We start from the raw sequence: 20,913 nt of genomic DNA, 5'->3' as shown, positions 1-20,913 counted from the left end.
GAAAACGAACAGCATGTTAGGTCATGATTCATGAGGAAAGTCAGAGGGATCACCACATTAAACCAAGAATAATCACATAATAATATTTTGACATCGCATTTTAAACCAACATCTTAAGGTGTTAGATTTTATGGATTCTCTCACTTATATATTGTTTAATCTCAATGTTTAAGCAATTTAAAATATTCAACTCACACTTGATACACAACACATTTGAGAAGAAAAATATTTTTAATATATGTATATGTGCGATATGATATTCTATCCATCTATTCTTTTGGGGTTGTCCAAGGCATCTCAAGTCGAAAGTGAGTAATCTTTTGAAGTGTGCAATTTCATTTAGGCTGTGTTTGGTAACATCAAGAAGCTAACTTATAGCTTGTTGAATTAGCTTATAAGCTTGTTGGATCAAAATGTGATGTATTTAGTAACAAGCTTTTCTTGTAAGCTTATAGCGTTTTTTAAAAAGCTATTTCAAGTAGCTTTTGAGTTTATAGCTTCTTATAATTTCTTCCAATTTTAACCTTGTTAATTTAATTTTATTATTTTAAAATAAAAAAAGAACCTCCCACGTTCCCACGTTTTATGGCTCACTGAAACCAACCTCGTAGCTTATTAGTCACTACATGATATAGTTTTCAATATTTTGGTGTTCACTTTTTTTGATGACCTTGCTTTTAATTCATATAATATATTTTTTTGATAAATTCATATAACATTTAATGTTATTAAATATAATATACAATAAATAAATAGTGAAACAAGTTTAGTTAAATAAATTTGTCAAAAAATAAAAATTTGTTGAACAAAAAATGTCAATTGAATTCATAAAGTACATTTATTAGTGTAAAGATGAAAATAATTTCAAATAAATTTGAATATTTAAAAAATACATTAAGTAAAAAAAATTACATATGTAATTTATAAAAAATAAATTAAGAAACATATACTTTTATGTCATTTTATATTTATCAGCTACTTCGACAACTAACTTTACCAAACACTTTAATTTTAATAAGCTAGCTTTTTCAGCTATAAGCTATCAGTCATCAACTATAAGCTAGCTTTTCAGCTATCATCTATTAGCTAGCTTATGGGTGTGTTTGGTAAAATTAAGCTATAAGCTAGCTGATAGCTGAAAAGCTAGCTTATAGCTGATGGCTGATAGCTGAAAGCTTATAGCTGAAAAGTTAGCTGATTGAAATTAAAGTATTTGGTAAAATTAGCTGTTAAAGTGGTTGCTAAATATAAAATGACATGTTTATCTTTTCATAAATTATACATATAATAATTTTTACTTAATGTATTTCATTTTAATTATTTAAATATATTTTTAAATATTTTCATCACCAAAATTCAATTTGACATTTTTGATTGAACAAATTTTTTTTGATAAATTTTTTTTTAACTAAAATTGCTTTACTATTTATTGTAAATTAAAAAAAAAACGAACAACAAAAATATAAAAAGCAGATGACATAAAAAATGTCCCCTAAAAAAAGGGATATAAAACTTCCACTAAAAGAAAGTGATATCAAGCGTGGGTAGTTACCTTGCCTATCAACGTGATGTTTATTAAAAAATAATAAAATTAAATTAATAAGGTCAAAATTGGAAGAGAGTATAAAAAATTACCAGCTATAAGCTAAAAAGCTACTTGAAATAATTTTTCGAAAAACGTTATAACCTAGTCCAAGAAGCTATAAACTAGCTTTTTTGTGTTACCAAACACAGCCTATAGTTTATTTTTACCAAACATAGTCTATGCTTGGAAAATTGAGTTTTAGATCGAAAGACTTATTTTTCATTTCTAAATAAAAAAAATTATTAAATATTTCATTTGAAAAAAATTATAAAATGTTTTTAAAAGCGAAAAAAAATCTATCATGTCCAACTACTCCTTAAAATATAGTAAGAACAATGAATTGATATAAATGGTTGAGCTTCTTAAGCAAGTGGTCAATGGTTCGATCAATCTTACGTATGGAGAAAATTCGATTGTAAGGAAAGAATCAACTTTGTGTGTCCTATATGTTCCCATACAGAAATTAATCACGGCTAAACGACGGTGAGTGGTTATGGATATCCTTTTTCAGTGGTCGTTTCGTGAAAGATTATATTCTAGGTGGTGATATTTTATTTTTGTGGGTGTTGTCCTAATAGGTGTTGAAGGTAGGGTTTGGCTAGGTGCTGTGTGTAGGGGTGTCTTTTATGATGTTTATTTTCGGATATTCCGCCTCTATACAACACCTTTAATTTGTATTCTCTAAATCATCGGTCTCTGCTCGTCTTGAGCACGGATATAGTTTTTAAATAAAATTTGATGTTAAAAAAAACGATGATGATAACTTAGTTTTTATAATATGGTAAACAAAAAAAAATAGTAACTAAAAAGAAAATTAGAAGAAAATCAACGATCTCTTATAGTTTTGCCAACTCTTTCAAATATGAGTGTATATGAGTTGGGTTGAATCAATTTCGATCAAGCTAGTTATCAAATTTAAAAATCTCATTAGGTTGAGTTGAGTAAAAAAATTGTTGTTATTCTTTTTTATGCATAAAAATTTGAATCAATTTAACCTAGCTAATGAAAAAGAAGTTCGTTTCATTTTGGTGGTCAATTTACCAAGGCATAAGACATGGTTTTTTTTGGTCAGAATTTGAACATCAAACTTTTTTTATTGACGTTAAATTACATTCTATTTCATGATAATTCCAACTCTTAAACTTCCATACTAATATCTCATATTATACAATTTTCTTTTAAGTCGTGTTCCACGAATTTTTTTTTGGTAGAATCGTGTTCCACGATTTAAAATCATGTATCCATTATCCGTACTAATTACTAAACACTCAAATCAAACAGTTCGAGTTAGATTTGGGTCAAATGATCGTTGAGCTAGACGCATAAGACCCTTACTTTAAAGACGACATATAAATCATAGCCACATTTTTTGTTTTTTGAATTTGATGGCAACAATACAGCCACGTTATTTATTTATTTTTTAATTAAAAAGTGTAGGAAAAACGGTTGTGGGTCATTAATTGCATGTATAATCTATGAAAAAATAGCCGTAAAAATAAGTCCCTATCAATTTGCTGTATTTGATTAATTATAGACGAAATGCATGGTATGACCCATTTAATCCTTTCTCCCATCTCTTCCTAGTTCCTATATATATAATTAACCTCTATGACCCTAGAACCAAATTAAAATACAAACACAAATAATTACATCCTTCATAATATTTTCTGCTACCGAACATTTCAAGCACCGCACATTTAGGTGAACGTACATAAACATAGTTATCTACCTATTTAGTTTTCTTATTTCATATTCTTTTTTTAGCTATACCATTTTCTCAATTGCCATGCATGTCTTCTTTAACTTTGTTCATATATGAAAACTTGTCACAGTATCAGATTCATATGTTTTTCAATTGATAAATGTTAGTGGTTAATTTGTTAGATGCGAAACCATTTTTTTACTAGCAAATTTCTGAAGTTCATATTGTGTATATTCAAAGGTTATTACGTGATCAATGGCAAGTACAAACATCTCTACAATTGATGAACTGCATGTGACTCAAGGAGAACCGATTCGAGTTCAACCCGCGGAAGAAACAGAAAAGGGACTCTACTTTCTTTCAAACCTTGACCAAAATATTGCAGTTCCAATGCGCACAATTTATTGCTTTAAATCAGAATCTAGAGGAAATGAAGAAGCTGCACATGTGATCAAGGATGCTTTGTCAAAGATTCTTGTCCCTTATTACCCTATGGCAGGAAAGTTGATTATAAGCACAGAAGGGAAGTTGATAGTGGATAACACTGGGGAAGGTGCAGTTTTTGTTGAAGCTGAATCAGATTGTGATATAGATAAAGTTGGCGACTTAACAAAACCAGACCCTCATAGGCTTGGGAAATTGGTTTATGATACCCCAGGTGCTAAGAACATATTAGAGATGCCTCTTATGACAGTTCAGGTATGACATACTAGTAGCAAGTTCTTAATAACTTATGTGTGTATATGCACATATGTATGTATAGTTTAATAATTATATTTTGAATATTTTATGTAAAAAAATATGTTTTAAATAATCCTCTAATCATATTTCAATATAGTGTTTTTGGAGTCTTATATCAACTATTATATTAGCTTATCTGCACTTGTTTTTTGAATTGAGATATTTAAAAATGGAACAAATATTAATTTAATACAAAACTAAAATTATTTAATTAATATTAGATAAAAAATATAGTCTGCACTTGCTTTACAAAATATTTACTTGTTTTTTGAAAGGTAAAAAAATATTTACTAAAACAAAATTTATTTTAAGTTAAACAAGTTTTCAATCTCTATAAATATATTTGTCAAAAAAAATCTCTATAAATATATCAAATTTTTTCCTAATCCTCATAAAAAATTGGCATGTTTTAGTCCCTGCTAAATTTAAATTTATTTAATTACTTAAAATTTTAAATTTACTTTTCTTATACATGTTTAGAACATTGTAAAAAAAATTCAGCCATAAGGAATGAGCTAAAAATATATAAATTCTAGGTCTAGATTTTCATTACTTTTATTTTGAACTTTTTAACTTTTAAAAATTAATATTTAATTCATTTTATGTTAAAAAAATATTTTTTGTGAAATAAGGTTTTATATGATTTTAGATATGTATAAAAAATAATTTAAAATTTTAAAGATGATAAAACAAATTTAAATTTAACAGAGAATAAACCTTCTCGTAGATTTTTTTTATAAAGACATAGACATACCACTTTTTTATAAGGATTAAAAGCAAAATTTAGGATATTTACACGGATAAAAACTTATGGAACCCTGCAAAAATATATAATTAAATAAGAATATGAAATAAAAGGTGGTGGAGTAGAGTGTTAATAAAAATATAAGTATAATGTGTAGGTATTATGGTCAAAGTAATAGTTTTACACTTTTTGAGAAAGTGTTATCTTTTTCAAGTATGATGAGATGGGAAGAAATTAATTAGCAGATCACGACCTACAATTATGCCCACGTGTTGGATGTTAAGTGTATAAAGTGTGTATTGTCAAAAAAAAGTGTTGCCATGTGTTATGTTATTGCTTTTTTTCTTTCATATATGATGGTGATGTTTTACTTTGTCCTACCTAATACTTAAAACAAAGATAAAAACTAGTAATTAGACTTTAGACTAATATTAAAAATTTATTGGCAAACTTGTGAGCTTAATGAAGACAGCCTTGACTCTTACGGCAGCAAGGGTCTTTACTCTTTCGTGAGGTAAAATTATTTGCATAGGAAAATGATTTGTGAACAATTGAACGTCACCGCTCATAAATATGTCTTATGTATGTGTTGGTCATATGTATAAATCATAGATGTTAAGTGAATTTCCAAAAAAGAAAATGCTAAAGGAACTTCTTTTATAGGTAAGAGACACTTTAGGAATTTTAAATAGGAGTTTTAAGATTCAAACTCTCTGATACTAACAATAACATAACTAAACTGACCCGGGCTAATAATGGGTCTGGTTTTCGGATCCGAAATGGTTTTTAAAATTATGACTAATATAATTAAAATTAGAAATCTTTTCTTAAAAGTAAAAATTTGTAAACTTAAAAAAAAAAAAAAAGTTGAATACACACTTTAAAAGTTAATAATATTACATGAATTTTCTTAACTTGCGTTTTTAAAACAGTCGTTAACATTTTTCTTAATTTAAAGTTTAGTATATGTCCATGACAAATGTTACATGAACTTTCTTTATAGGTGACAAAGTTCAAATGTGGAGGATTCACATTGGGACTGAACATGATCCATTGCATGAAAGATGGACTATGTGCTATGGAGTTTGTGAATGCATGGGCTGAAACAGCTAGAGGTTTAGACTTAAAGACTCCACCATTTCTTGATAGAACCATACTCAAATCACGTGATCCTCCCAAAGTAGAGTTCCAACACCATGAATTTGATGAAATTGAAGATTTATCAAACACAGAAAAAATCTACGAAGGAGAAAACATTATCCACAAATCCTTCCTTTTTAATCCTGAGAAGCTTGATTCACTCAAGAAAAAAGCCACCGAAGACGGAGTTTTGAAAAAATGTTCAACTTTTGAAGCACTCTCAGCTTTTGTATGGAGAACTAGAACTTCAGCTTTAAAAATGCATCCTAATCAACAAACAAAGTTACTCTTTGCAGTTGATGGAAGGCCAAGATTCATTCCCCCAATTCCAAAGGGATATTTTGGTAATGCTATTGTGCTAACAAATTCTTTGTGTAAAGCAAATGAACTATTGGAGAATCCTTTTTCATTTTCAGTTGGCTTGGTTCACAAGGCAATTGATATGGTTACAGATAGTTATATGAGATCTGCTATTGATTATTTTGAAGTTACAAGAGCTAGGCCTTCTTTAACAGGCACACTTTTGATTACAACTTGGACTAAATTGTCTTTTGACACTACTGATTTTGGTTGGGGTGAACCTCTATGTTCTGGTCCTGTTACATTGCCAAATACAGAAGTTATTTTGTTCTTGTCACATGGTCAAGGAAGGAAAGGTATAAGTGTGCTACTTGGCTTGCCTGCTTCTGCTATGGAACGTTTTGAAGAATTGGTGATGATCGAATGAAACTTCTATATTCATATACTATACTGCATTACATATATACCTACATTCTATCATTTATGTGTAAATGGCTTGCTGAGCTATTGAAATTTTTTCTTATATTTGTGCTAAATGTGTTAAGTATATATAATAAATTTTATGTAATGTTACATTTGTTTCGTACTACAATGATACTTGTTAATATTTTTTTAAAAAAGAGTCTCGTTTGTTATAGTTTTTTTGAAAATAGATTTTTATAGTGTACCGTACTCGTTAGAAAATGGTACAATCACCGTAAAGAAATAACTTTTATATATATTGAAAAAATCTAATTTAGTGGATCAGAAGAGTACAATCATAACACAAACTCGTTAGAAAAATGATAAATCTAATTTGTCTTAAAAAATAAATGCGTATCCAAGAACAAATTAGTGTAAAAAAACATTCATACTATTTAGCACGAGTTCCTAATACAAAGTATATCCTGGCCCATTGGTTAGCATGAAACTAACCAATATTAATTTGAGTTCCTTACCTTCTTTTCTTTCTTATCTCTCTGTGTTTTCCTGTAATGTAATTGATTTATCTCTGTTTCGTAACTTTCAGTAGCAAAAAACTCGTATACCATATAATCGTACTATATCAGACGAGCATTTCAATAGGTGCAGTCCACCAAACCAACAATAATCATAAAATGTTCATTGCTCCTCTAAAAAAATATAAAATTGTCATTGCTTTTTAGGTTCATGTGAGTATTTTCACATTCGATTTACAAGTGGGATATTAATTACACATTGCAAACATACAAAACAAGTCACTTAATACTATTGATATTGCATTTTCAAATCAATAGCTCCTACTCATGAGTGTGGTTTCGAAGAACAAAAAAATGAAAACCCCATAACCTTCTTAAAGCTTCTACAAGTACAATTATCAATGTTATAATCTTCTTCAATATTGTTCATCTCATCCAACACTCTGTAGAACATATCAACATTACATGGAAGCCTAATAGGGCCATCATTTTGAAACCCATATTCAACTTCTGCTTCATCCAGTAACATCTTGAATTTTGGGTGATTAACAAACTTGGTTTTCACAACAAACCTTTGACTTTGTAGTCCAACATAAACTGTAAAACAACCATTGGGAATTTTTACAATTCGACCCTTCGCATTTTCTGAAAATGATTTTGAACTACTCTTATTCAAAAGTAATGACCTCATATTGCTATTGTCACCTCCACGTCCTAATGATCGCCATGCCTTCAATATCTTATTCTTCTTACATTTTCCCTTTATATTGCCCATTAATATATTTCAAATCTTACACCTACATTTGGACACGGAAATTCATTCATTAGTATAGTTATTCTACAATGTGAAATATTAAATACTACGTGTATATATTATAGTAGTAGTAACTGATAAATATTGAACTTTTTTATAAAAATAAATAATTGAAAATGCATGGGAAGCATGCATGAATAATTGAATACTACTTATATAGTATACCTGAAAAATTGAGTTGTGCTGGCTTTCAATAAAGAAATGGAAGAGAGATAGGTCATCTAATGAGGTATTTCTAAAGAGAATGTAATGGATTTATACATAAAAAATGAAGTAAACATTCTTTGGTCTTCGTCTATGGGTAGTGTCAACGCACAAAAAAGTCTTCTAATTTGGTTCATTTTTGTCTGCCGTATATTTTGAAAGCAGAAGAGTGTTCTAATTTGTTTTGTTAATGGTCTTAGTTTTGCTTAAAATTTTAGATACAGAATATTGGTTCTACAAAGTCAATGAACGTAATTATTCAAGCAGCTGCAAAAAAACGTTGACCTTAAAAAACGACAAAAGAGTGGAACTTTTACTATTCGTGTTTGTGTGATGATGTGGATGTTCTGGGGTTCTTTGTGCTTTCAGTATTCCATTTTAACGATTGTTGTAACTTGTAATCTAATCATTGTGTATCTTGTCTTGTGTTAATTTGTAGAAACCGTGTTAGAATAATCGTTTGTTTGGTAAACACTCAGTACCATTTATGTCGGGTATCGTATTCAATACTGTCGACTAATATTGGGTGAAGTCCGGATACGAGATACGATACTGTACTGATACGTCGATACGGGAAAATTTCAAAAATCAAAATACGATACGGCTGTGATACGTTAATAAAAAAAATTATATAATTAAATGTACAATATAATTATAACCATTTTTTTAATATGCAAACATATTAACAAACAAAAGAAATCAGTCATAAGCTCGTAGCACATCAACATAAATATAAATAATATTGACGATTAAGAGAGTGACGATTAGTCAATTACAAACACAATACTCCCTCCGTCCTAAAATATAAGCAAAAAAATCTCATTTTCTTTGTCTCAAAATATAAGCAAAAAAGATCAACTTTTATACTATTTTTATGTTGCATTTAATTTGTTCTCCTTTTTATTTTCTCCATAATTTTTAACCAATGAGAATTATTTTTACATCTTTCCATGAAACTTATTCCAAGGAGAACACAAAAAATCATACCTCAAATCACTAAGTGTTAGTTTTCTTAATAAATATGAATTAGTGTTTTTTACTTATAAATTAGGACGGTAGGAGTATATACCAATAAAAAGCACCATAAGTGTTATACTATCCAAAAGAAACATTGTAAGGGCTATACTATATCGATCCAAAAAAAAGCACTATACTCAAGATTTAAGTTATTTTATTTAACGTTAATTGAGAATTATTGGGGCAGATATAGGTGCAGGATAATTATCAGATACTTTCCTGATACGTATCAGGAAGTATCGGATAATTATTTTTTAAAAAAAATAAAATTTAATCTTCGGATACTCTTCGGATACGTATCGAAAAGTATCGGGCAGGTATCAGTGCAGGATAGCAGGGGATACGATAGTCAACCATTTTGAAGTATCGGAGCTTCACAGTTCTAAGCATAATACTCCCTCCGTCCCAAATTGAACGTCGTTTTGGAAAAAAAATATTTATCCCAAATTATACGTCGTTTTACAATATCAATGAAACATTAATGTTAGTTTTCCTATTATCTCCTTAACTATTTATTACTCTATCTTTTTTCAATTCTTTCATTTATCTTTCTCATATCATTTATTAAGGATAATTTTGTAAAACAACTCGTAATATCTCTTTACCACATAATATTAATTACATTTTTTAATATGTGTGAAATGTTCAAAACGTCATACAATTTAGGACGGAGAGTATAAGGCTAAATTACACGCATTTTCTTTTTTTGTCAAGAATTAAATTACACACGCATTTTATCCCTTAACCTTTCTTAAAAAAAATCTCTTAACCTATTTACCTTCTAAACTTACTCTTATTGGTCAGAGGTGACAAAACAAGTTAAAGGATTACTATGTTTAACTCAAATTTTAAAGTAGGATGAGTTTAAATTCTAAACCCTACCATTTAGGGGAGAGGATCTTCTCTAGTGAAAATCTCTCCAGTTTTCTACCATCATTAAATCTGACAATTAATTACACCCTCTCTTTTTTAATATTAATACATGTTCTCTCAGCTCCTAAATATATGTTGATCACACATGAGGAAAAGGTTACATAGACAATCCCCACCTACCATTTAGTTGATCTACCTCGTTTAACCCACTAAAAGAGAGCAATATCAGACAAGCATATCAGATTGGCTTGTTAGGTTAGATAAATAATTCTTTTTAAACTTGATATCTTTTTCTACCAATTAACATATATCTTTTTCTACCAATTAACATAATTACATTTCTTTACATTCCATTAACAAATTTTTGGGTTAATTACTTTTACATTTATTTTGTTGGTGGACTTATTCGGTTTTCGTAAAGCATGTATTCTAGACATCTTATTGGGTTTGAAGTGGATAATTTTATGTTCTATTCAAGCCTGATTTAATTATACTTAATTTTAAAAATATTCAAAAAGTTTCATTAATTAATAATTGTATTGTTTTTTTTCTTCTGATTTTTTAATTTTGTTTCTTATAATAAGGACATGAATGAGTATTACATCAATGAAGGAACTATGTCCCTCTTGTGGGTTCTTTAACTCCTTCAAAGAATGTTAAGTAGCTTCCTGGATAGCCATAGCCTTATCGTTGTCCACATTAATCCCCTTGTTATGAACTATGAATTCCGAAAACTTTCATGTTGATACCCCAAATGTACACTTAGGTGAGTTCATCTTTAATCCATGCAACATAGCTTGCTCCAACTCCAACAAGTGGTTTTTGAAGTCTTTTTATCTTATCATTACATCATTTACCTCAATGTCATTGCCAATGAGGTTATAGAAGATAGCATTCATAGCCCGCAGATGTATGACTCTAACATTCTTGAGTCCAAACGGAATTACAATCCACTCATATACAAAAGAATTAAATTGAAAAGAAAAAGAAAAGGAAGGGGGGCATTCATTTTGATGAAAAAAGTGGTAAGAAAAATACTAAAATATAGCAAAGAGATAGTCATGCATATACTTGGAAGAAGGGGTAATGTTGCACTGAATTATTTAGGAAGGTATGTTCATATAAAAAATTCTACTAAGAATCCATTTTTTTTTTTTGACAAAGCTAAGAATCCATTTGAATGTTATGGTTGGTGATAGCACGAATATCATAAAGTAAAAAAAATAAAAAATACACGTGGTTTTAACAAACATTAGATTATAGTCAATCTTGTTAAAAAAGTATATTCTTGTTTGCCGTTTCCCTTGATTGCATTATTTGCATTTGGGACCCGGGGAATTCTAATTGAGGTTCACTGTGTCACAATAAATTGAAAGCAGTGCAGCGTGGAAGTCACTATCCAGTCTTCAGTTAGGTTTCGAGTTTGGATGGTGGTGCCCTTCTAACCTATAAACAAGTTACCAAGAGCCAAATTTATAAACAGAAATGATATATAAACACGCATTTTTAGACACAAATACGACATCAGGGGCAAATTCGTAATGGTGGAGTCAATTAACATGGTGGAGTCAGTAGTTCAATGTTGACTCACCTCTTGTGAAATCAAATTAGGGTCTGTTTGGGAAACCAAAAAAAGAGTTTTTAGCTTTTAGCTTATAGCTTATAAGCTCGTTTGACAAAAAAAGCTCTGTTTGGTAACACTTTTTCACCATGAGCTTATAGCTTATTTCACGAGCTTATAAGCTATTTTTCAGAAGTTATTCCAAGTAGCGTTTGAGCTTATAGCTTATAGCTTCTCACTTTTTCTTCCAATTTTACCCTTATTATTTCATTTAAATTGTATTTTTATCCATTATAATTTTTATAATAAGCTACGTAATAAAGACTACTATCCCTTTATTCCAATTTTTGTATATATATCAGCTGGCCTTTTTTTTTTTTTTGAAAAAATATATACATTCGTTTTTTTTTTTACGGAACAAAATACTATTATTCTATTAGTGTTACTTTTTTTTTTTTTTTTTTGAGGTAAGTAATTGTTATTTTCTTTATTCTCTGTTATTAGTATTACTCTATTAGTGCTACCTTTTTTTTTTTTTTTGAGATAAATGTTATTTTCTTTATAAAGTAGAAACACTTAAATGATAATAACTATAAGATAAAATTTTAGTGAATAAAATTTAATTTAATTTATAATACATAGGATATATTAAATTAATAAATTTAAAGTATTTTTTTAAAGAAAAATTAGTTTACAAAATTACAAATACTTAAATTAATGATATAATTTTTATTATGAATTAAGAATACCCTTTATGTCATTTTACATTTATCAGCTAGTTGAACCGCTATTTTTACCAAACACTTTAGTTAGCTTATCAGCTAACTTATCAGCTATCCGCTATTTTTACCAAACAGAGCCTTAGTCATTTTTCTGCTAAAGGAATGCTATTGAGAAACGCTTAAACACTTGCTCATTAACAAACTCCCATGCAGTGAGCCACGTCGTTGCTAAAAGTTTAAGCATAATTAAGCAAATTTTAATTTTACAAGGACTAAAAGTATGTGTTGGTCTTTGTTAAATTAAAATTTGTTTAATTATACTTAAACTTTTTTATTTTTAAATGATTTTTAACAGACATGTTAAGAACATTATAATAATCTCTTTTCTAAAATATTAGAATTTTTTAACATGTAATGAATTAAATATAATTTTTTTATAACGCCAAAAGTTCAAGATAAAACTAACGAAAATTTGAACCTAAAAATAAAATTTTGACCTAACTTATTGCGGCGGAACGTTTTATGATGTTTTAAACAAGTATGTAAAAGATCATTAAAAATTTTAAAATTTTAAGCATAATTAAACAAATTTTAATTTAACAGGGACTAAAAACACTAACGAAAAATTTTGTAGGAACTAAAAAATGTGATTTATTTTTATATGGATTAAAAACAAAACTGCATATATATATATATATATATATATATATATATATATATATATATATATAGGGACAAAAACTTAATTAACTTTTTTTTTTAATCACATCGTTAAATGATGTATGTTTAAATCATTAAATAGTTGTTGATTTTTTTGGATGTTCAAATCAATAAGCACTAGCAAAATGGTAGTGTGCCAAAATGGGACCCTTTTCATTGGGTGCCTAATCCCATCCCCCCTGGCCCCTAGTTAGTAGTTGCTCCTTTATGCAAGTTTGTACAAGCACAAAAAAAAAAACAGAATATGCCTGCCTGCTTGGTTGCTTGCGCGTACGTTAAAATCACAGCATGACTCTTGGAATGCTTGATTTGAGCTCATTTCTAGTTGGACCGCGTGAGCTCCACTCTCCTCCGTTTCACCTATTTTTCATTTTTTTTATTTATACTATAAAATAAAATACTGTACTACTCAAGATTCAAAATTGAACAATATCAGTTTATTTAATATTTAGCCTAACAATTTACGAATGAATGAATGCGACAGAATAAGAAAATTTTGTGACACACACAAGTTAAAAAATTGATGATTGAAATGGACCCCAAACAACACCTGAGAGATGAAGAAACAAAAAAGGCGCATTTGCTTTGGTAGCTCATCATTAACCAAAGAGAATGTGAATGATACTAATATTCATTCATTCATTCATCATATCACATCACACGGCCACAGTTAAAACTTAAAACTCCCCACGTGCGGTTCCTCTAACTAACCATGGTTAAATCCAACCCCCCAAATCTAAAAGACTAAAACAAAACCCTCCTTCATTTTCAATTTTATAGTCTGAAAAACACAAAGCATAAGGCAATTCAGATATTCTGACAATGCATACGTATAGCAAAGGTGGGTGGTAGGGAAATCAGAAGCGTCGTCTCAGGGTCAAGCCAAGCCAAGCCAACAACAACAAAAAGGAAAAAAGAGCAACAACAACTACACTACACCAACAGGCAATAACATAACACAATTCTCTCATAGAAAAAATAATAATAAATAATAACAAAAAGGTAATTTACAAGCTCTGTGTATTGTCTGGTGTGACCATTGTCTGGGATATAAACGGAAAAACAACAACCAAATAGTATACCATGCCATTGTTACCTCATTAATGCATTTTCAACTTTATTTCACGTTCCAGTTTTTTTTGTCACATTCTCTGCCATTTTTGTTCCTTCAACTTCTTCTTTTTACCTATTCGCCGCTCCTATTTTCTCTTTCTTGTTCCCTTCATTTCAATAATAGAACTGCATAGAGAAATCAATATTTGATAGAGATTTGTCACTAAAACAAGTTTGACAATCAACTCTTCATTTCTCTTTTTAGGTTTTTTTTTCACTCACCTTAGCCCCGTGATTTTTTACCTCACTTTTTTCTTTTCTTTTCTTTTACAAAATCGACGGTTATTCTTTGTTTTCATTTTCACTAATATCACATGATGTGATGTGTGATATATATATTATGACACATCTTTTTCTCTTCTTCTGCAGATTTCTTATTATCTCTTCTTCTTCAACGCTCTTCCTTTCATGCTACTCTAAGAACCTTCACATGGAACCGCAACGTGTTGTCGTCATTGTCACCGTCATCACCTTCTTCTTACTCTCTTCTCTCGGTCTTCTTGCTGGTACGTTTTTTCTCTTTCCAAAAATCACTGTTAATTTGTAGATTCATTGCTATTGCTATGATTTTGTACTATTTCATTTTTGAAAATTTTGAAGATGATTGAATCGTTGTTTCAGTGTAGTGGTGTTGTTATGCTATTTTTTCGGTTATGTGCGTATGTATGTTTGTTGAATCGTATATTGAACATTTGTTTGTTTTTGTCGTTATGCGTACCGTTATTACAGGATTGGGATTTGGTGGTGGTGGTGGGGCTCGTACTGGAACGTTGATGTCTTTGTCGTATTTGTTGGGGTTTGAGGAAGAAGGTATCGACAACAACAACAACAACTACACACTCATTCATACACCTCATCGTAAACTTCTTCCTCATTCTGGTAATTTTTACTTTCCTTGTTTAATTCTAGTACCTTTTAAACTTAATCATTACAAATTTGTTTGTATTTATTCATTAAATTTGGGAGAATGATTATTTTTCTTTTCTAGAGATTTGTCTTTTTCTTGAATCTGTGTGTTCATTTTGCTGATTAAGAAATTTATTTATTCAATATTCATGAGTGTATTAATTTGTTGTTATAGTTAATTTCCGTGTGACCTTTCACACATCTTTTGAACAATTGATTTTTCATTTTACTTTTTACCCTTTTTGAACTTGTTACATTTTCTGGTTATTGATTTTGTTCAAATGGTTTTTGTTTCTTTCTTTTAACTTCACAATATTAGTAAATGAGTTGTTTCTTTTCATTGATGAATTGCACTGGCACATGAGCAGTAGTATAGTTGTGTGCTGCTTTAAAAAATATATATTGAAGGGTATATTGATTTTGTTTTTATTTTTGTGAAAACTTAATTTATTAGTAGTGTTTTGTCAGTGTGTATCCTTATTTTGGTACATAAATGGGTTGTTTATGTTGTTCATTGATGCACTCTACTACCACTAGAACATTAGCAATAGTTTGTTTTGTTACTTAAAAAAATAAATACAAAGGTGTAGTTTATTATAGTATAGTAGTATATTGATTTTTTATGTAACAAAACAATTGTGCAGCAACTGAGAGGTTGGAACCAAACCGAATATGGGGGGACAAAAAATGCAGCAAATCTGATATTGTTATCAATCAAGGCTCAACAGCACCACTCCCAAGTGGTATACCAACATACACAGTTGAAATCATGAACATGTGTGTAAGTGGATGTGACATTTCTGCTATTCATCTTCGATGTGGCTGGTTCAGCTCAGCACGTCTCATCAACCCTAAGCTCTTCAAACGCCTCCGTTACAATGACTGCCTTGTCAATGATGGTAGACCATTAGTCAATGGTGGCACTGTTTCTTTCCAGTATGCTAATACCTATCTCTATCCACTCTCAGTTTCATCTGTAGTATGCGTTTGAAGAGTGTTTTTTGGTAGTGATTCTTTTGGACTTGTGTATATACACATCACATATTATAGGTATGATCACTTTCATGTGACACGTGATGAATGGATCTATAGATGAAAGGTGACGATGAGAACATGAATATTGTGCTTATTACAATTTTTTTTGATGATAGATTGGATTAGATTGGAAACATGTGGGGACTGAGGAGGAGAGGATATAAAGTTCCAGGCCCAACAATGTTTTCCCTTTTTGCTTTATATTTCTTTCTTTTTAGACATTATGAGATGATATATGCTTCTATCATTTTCCTTTTTGTGTACATTCATTAATATTGAACTGTACAAGCATTGAGTATTAGCACGGTATGAAAAGTTCATTGCAGCTACCATTCAAGAAAATAAATGATGCTAAAATAAGTCTCCTTTAATTCCCTGTCCCCTTTGAAAAAATTAGGTAATTATTATAAGTGGGAATGGAGGAGAAGAGGGATCTATCAATATGCAGTTTGTATTTAGTGTGAGAGATCACATCTCAGAGGGCCCGTGAGTGCGCTCATTATGTCAACCACCAAAATTAAGTCCCTCTTTTTATTGCCGGAAATATTAAATTCATTCACGACTACGCCAAAGGATAATTGAAATACTACTACGTTTGGATTAGTAACTTTCTTTCTTTAGCTATAATCTAGGATTTTAGATGTAGTTATGTGTTCAGTAGAGAGAACTAATGGAGACTACGCTAAAGAAAGAGAATCTGGTATTAAATCCACCACCAAAAAGTTACTAATCTGTTGAAATACTACTACATTTGGATTAGTACTTTTTTCTTTAGCTATAATCTGGTAATCTTAGTTCGGTGGAGAGAACTAAGATTTAAGATAATGATGATATAGTATTTAATTATTAATCGGGTGACAATACAAATTAGAAAATAATATTTTAACTATTTTGATAGAATAATGTTTTTAAAATTATATTTTGGGATTTGTGTATATAGGGGTACAATTGAAAAAGTGTGATTAATATTTCTTTGAAAAATCAAATGTGACATTAATTTTGAGACATTTTTTTTTCTTAGGGTGTGTTTGGTTGTGAGGAGAAATTGTGAAGAGAGAAATAATAGGTGAGAGAGTATGAGAAAAGAGAAGTATGTGAAAAATAGAGTAGATTTGGTGGATTGTTTGGAATGAGAGAAAGATAAGAGAAATAGAAAAGAAAGAAATGTTGATTATTATAAAAAAGTACTAAAATACCCCTGTAACATAAAAATCCATTAATTTGAATTAAGGGTTAAATATTTTTTTGGTAATAGGTGAGAGAGTATGAGAAGAGAGAAGTATGTGAAAAATAGAGTAGATTTGATGGATTGTTTGGAATGAGAGAAAGATAAGAGAAATAGAAAAGAAAGAAATGTTGATTATTATAAAAAGTACTAAAATACCACTGTAACATAAAAATCCATTAATTTGAATTAAGGGTTAAATATTTTTTTGGTCCCTATAAATATTCCAACTTTTCGTTTTAGTCCCTCTAAAATTTTCCTTCAACTTTTAGCCCTTATAAAATTTCCAATCACTACTTTTTGTTCCTAATTTTAAGTTAATTTTTGTATTTTTTTTTAATGAAATTGTGCATAAATGTGTACAATATTGTACAGAAAATTCACCAAAAAATTAGAATTGTTTAACAAAGCATAAATTAATTATGAATTTTTAACCGTAAAAAATATAAAAATTCATATTAAATTAATGTTTTGTTAAAAAAATCCTAATTTTTTTTGGGAGAGGCTCTTATAATATTATGAATTTTTCTGCATTTGTTGTTCAAAAATATCAATTCTACATATGAGTTTATTTTAAAAGTGGGACAAAAAATGAAGATGGAAAATTTTTGATGGACTAAAAATTAAAGGAAAATTTTAGAGGGACTAAAACGAAAAATTGGTATATTTATAGGGACCAAAAACATATTTAACCCTTGAATTAATCATCACATTATTTTTTCACAGAAAAAAATAATTGACTAATTAATTTGATATTCCGGTTTTAATTTTTTTATTGAACTGAACCCTTATTGAATTGTCTTGAACCAACTTTTATAGAGATTTGGTGCACCATTTATGTAGTTTCTATACCAAATTGGGTCATAAAATTGATTATGTACATGTAATATTGAGTTTGCTTGATGACATAAAAATTCAAGGCACAAAACTATGTTGGTTTTTTACAACAGCAGGGCCACTCCTCATCGAAAATCAGAAAGAGCGTACAAAATGCACCTTCTGTGTGCCAATTTGATGCAGTACGTGCTCCAACGAGTCTTAATAATTTGGTAATTCAGCTTAGGAAAGTCTGTAACCATCATGACCTCTTAGAATCAGTCTTTGATGGTTCATGTAAGTAATGTCAGATTGGATGATTTAGCTAATTTCATTATCAGTTATGCTTAAACTGAGCTATATTTTGCTTTTGTATAGATTTTTATTCTCATGTGAATGAGATAATTGAAAAATGTGGAAAATTTCAATTGCTCGACCGATTGCTGGAGCGACTATTTGCATGGAATCACAAGGTATACTTTAGAGTTCTGTGCTTGTGCCTTTCTGCTTCCTTTTTGTAGCCAAGCTGCTACTCATCTGCACCTGCCTTTGCTAATTGCTATCAGGTTCTGATCTTCAGTCAGTGGACCAAAGTGCTAGATATAATGGATTATTATTTTAGTGAAAAGGGTTTCCAAGTTTCCACGATTGACGGTTCGGCGAAGCTTGATGATAGGAAACGGCAGGTCTGTACCAATGCTTGGATAACACAACTTTTAATTATATACCTCAAATTACTTTTCTTAATATGTTTTGTTTTAGGTTTTGCAAGTTTTTTATGGAGAAATTCAGATTGGTACTCATTTGGGAAGTTATTTTTGCAGGATATTTACTTGAATTGATTTGAGTCTGTTAAATTTTTATGATATGGACTTAAGTTTTTGAATAATTAACTCATTCTGTCTTTCAATATTGATAATACCTTAACATACTTATAATTTCATCTAGATTGCTAACTTTGATAAATAAATTATATAGCAACATATGTTTGTTCTCCCATTTCATGTGTCAAAATACCATGATTTAGAGTTTTATGGTATTCATCTTTGGGAAAATTTATTTGGTGGTGGAGGCATTCTCAAAAAAAATTATCGGTGAAAATATGTGTTTTGATTTTCAAAATACTTTTATGGGGTTTCTATTGGTGAAAATGAAAGTAATAATTTTCATTTTGTCGCTGAATATCTATCTCATTGATTGGTTTTTCTTATTTGAAAATAACAATTAAGAGACTATTTTTTTAGAGAGTTCTGATGTTCTTTTTCCCAAGTATTGAGTATTCAAAGACTCTTGTGGTTGATACGATCATATAGACTTGAAAACTCAAAGTTGTCTTCCAACCAAACAACCCTGAAGAGTTGTGTTCAATGTTTATTATGATAGAAGTGTTCATATTTGGTGAATGATTTACCTCTTAACATCTAATTAGAATATAGTTTCTCTGGCCTCATCATTTTTCTTAACTTGATTCGTTCGTTGATTTATTGTGACACTGAAATTTTAAGCTATATGCAGCTGATTTGATAGTTTATTTATCTGCATTACTATCATGTCATATGGTGTGAGCTTTCAGATCATTATGTATTATGTTTGGAAATTTGAATACCAGACATTTCAGGCTTTGATAGCAATGTTTTAGTTGTGATTGGTGTTATATGACAGCAATGCTGAGCCAGGGCGAAAAATTTATCGCAACTTCACATGTGACAATATATAAACAATCATAAATCAATTTTTTTTTTAATTTTTTTTTCCTCAAAAAAATTGAAATAAAAGAGTTTTGTCAACAAAAGTACAATTTAAAATAGGGTTATTAATTGAAATTGACCATGTAATATACGTGAAGTCTGAAAAGTAACCTTGTAAATTAAATCACATGTATTCTAACCATGCAATTCAAGATTTTTATTATTTATAACTTGTAGTATACGAGAAGTCCAAAAAAGCAACCGAGAGATTGAATTTTTTCATGATTTCTTAGAGGCGAGTTATGGCTTTACACAAAAAAATTATAAATTTTCGACAAACGACAAACTAATTATGAATTTTTAAAGTGTCAAAAGCTCAAAAAACTAAACAATGGCAATCTCGACCTATAAATCGAATTTTGAGCTCATTATTTGCAGAGTCATCTATAAAAATACATAAAAAGAATCTGTAAAGTATCATAGCATTTCGAAGTCGTTTATTTATTTTGATTTTTCAACCAAAACATGTAAAATTGAAATTTTGTTCCGCGTAAGTGTATACTCACAAGTCAAATTTAGTTCCCAAATTTTGTAGGCATGATTAGAACATGATAAGAACCTTTACAATGAAATTTTGTAGTTTTTAAATGAGATACAAATTAATTATAAGTTAGTTTAAGAAATTCATAATTATGAGGGAATAAAAATTCATAATTAATTTATCCCTGGTCGAAGAAATTTAATTTTTTGTGTAAGCTATATTTTAACGTGCTAAAAATGTATGAAAAAAATAGTGAAAAAATTCAACCTGTAGATCACATTTTTAGACTACACGTATATTATAGGGTGGTCAAAAATAAGAAGAAATTCAAGTTACAATGCTAGAATATATGTTTTATATTTTATTGAGTCATTTTTCAGACATAAAGTATATTACAGGGTCAATTTGAACAATTAACCTGTTAAAATAAGAGAGATGAATCCGGCACTAGTGTGCTAAATAAAATTCCAAGACCTATTTGCGTGTAAGAATTTTCAGATTGCCCAGATTTTTCTTTTTGTAAATGT

The 20,913-nt window shown here is 29.4% G+C and overlaps 2 protein-coding genes and 1 long non-coding RNA gene across 5 annotated transcripts; all 3 read left to right on the top strand.

Annotated features, from left to right (window-relative positions):
- Positions 1-3,125: 3,125 nt before the first annotated feature.
- Positions 3,126-6,802, top strand: LOC11435066 (omega-hydroxypalmitate O-feruloyl transferase). The gene is made up of 3 exons (XM_024778051.2): positions 3,126-3,286; positions 3,528-3,986; positions 5,777-6,802. The coding sequence occupies exons 2-3, from the start codon at positions 3,543-3,545 to the stop codon at positions 6,638-6,640; spliced, it is 1,308 nt and encodes a 435-aa protein (XP_024633819.1). The 5' UTR covers positions 3,126-3,286; positions 3,528-3,542; the 3' UTR covers positions 6,641-6,802.
- Positions 6,803-13,727: 6,925 nt separating this feature from the next.
- LOC11434106 (protein TAPETUM DETERMINANT 1) lies at positions 13,728-16,417 on the top strand. Of its 3 annotated transcripts, none has more exons than XM_024778332.2 (4): positions 13,728-14,064; positions 14,545-14,681; positions 14,905-15,054; positions 15,726-16,417. In XM_024778332.2, the coding sequence occupies exons 2-4, from the start codon at positions 14,606-14,608 to the stop codon at positions 16,070-16,072; spliced, it is 573 nt and encodes a 190-aa protein (XP_024634100.1). In that variant the 5' UTR covers positions 13,728-14,064; positions 14,545-14,605; the 3' UTR covers positions 16,073-16,417. The 3 variants fall into 3 exon arrangements, with proteins under 3 accessions (XP_024634100.1, XP_003602783.2, XP_013461669.1); XM_003602735.4 differs by lacking the exon at positions 13,728-14,064 and adding an exon at positions 14,117-14,380; XM_013606215.3 differs by lacking the exon at positions 13,728-14,064 and having other exon boundaries at positions 14,483-14,681.
- A 1,704-nt stretch (positions 16,418-18,121) lies between these two features.
- Positions 18,122-18,824, top strand: LOC112419882 (uncharacterized). The gene is made up of 3 exons (XR_003009950.2): positions 18,122-18,454; positions 18,536-18,630; positions 18,724-18,824. It is a non-coding gene; the product is annotated as an uncharacterized lncRNA (long non-coding RNA).
- Positions 18,825-20,913: the final 2,089 nt, after the last annotated feature.

The sequence above is a fragment of the Medicago truncatula genome, chromosome 3 (assembly GCF_003473485.1).
Source record: "Medicago truncatula cultivar Jemalong A17 chromosome 3, MtrunA17r5.0-ANR, whole genome shotgun sequence".
Taxonomy (NCBI): Eukaryota; Viridiplantae; Streptophyta; class Magnoliopsida; order Fabales; family Fabaceae; genus Medicago; species Medicago truncatula.
Note: the sequence above shows the minus strand (reverse complement) of the source record. Positions and strands in the feature narration are given on the sequence as shown.

Coding starts and splice junctions, on each gene's coding strand:
- LOC11435066 (XM_024778051.2), top strand. CDS start 3,543: ATGGCAAGTACAAACATCTCTACAATTGATGAACTGCATGTGACTCAA. Junction 3,987..5,776: donor TGCCTCTTATGACAGTTCAG/GTATGACATACT, acceptor CTTTCTTTATAG/GTGACAAAGTTCAAATGTGG.
- LOC11434106 (XM_013606215.3), top strand. CDS start 14,498: ATGTGTGATATATATATTATGACACATCTTTTTCTCTTCTTCTGCAGA. Junction 14,682..14,904: donor TTCTCTCGGTCTTCTTGCTG/GTACGTTTTTTC, acceptor CCGTTATTACAG/GATTGGGATTTGGTGGTGGT. Junction 15,055..15,725: donor TAAACTTCTTCCTCATTCTG/GTAATTTTTACT, acceptor ACAATTGTGCAG/CAACTGAGAGGTTGGAACCA.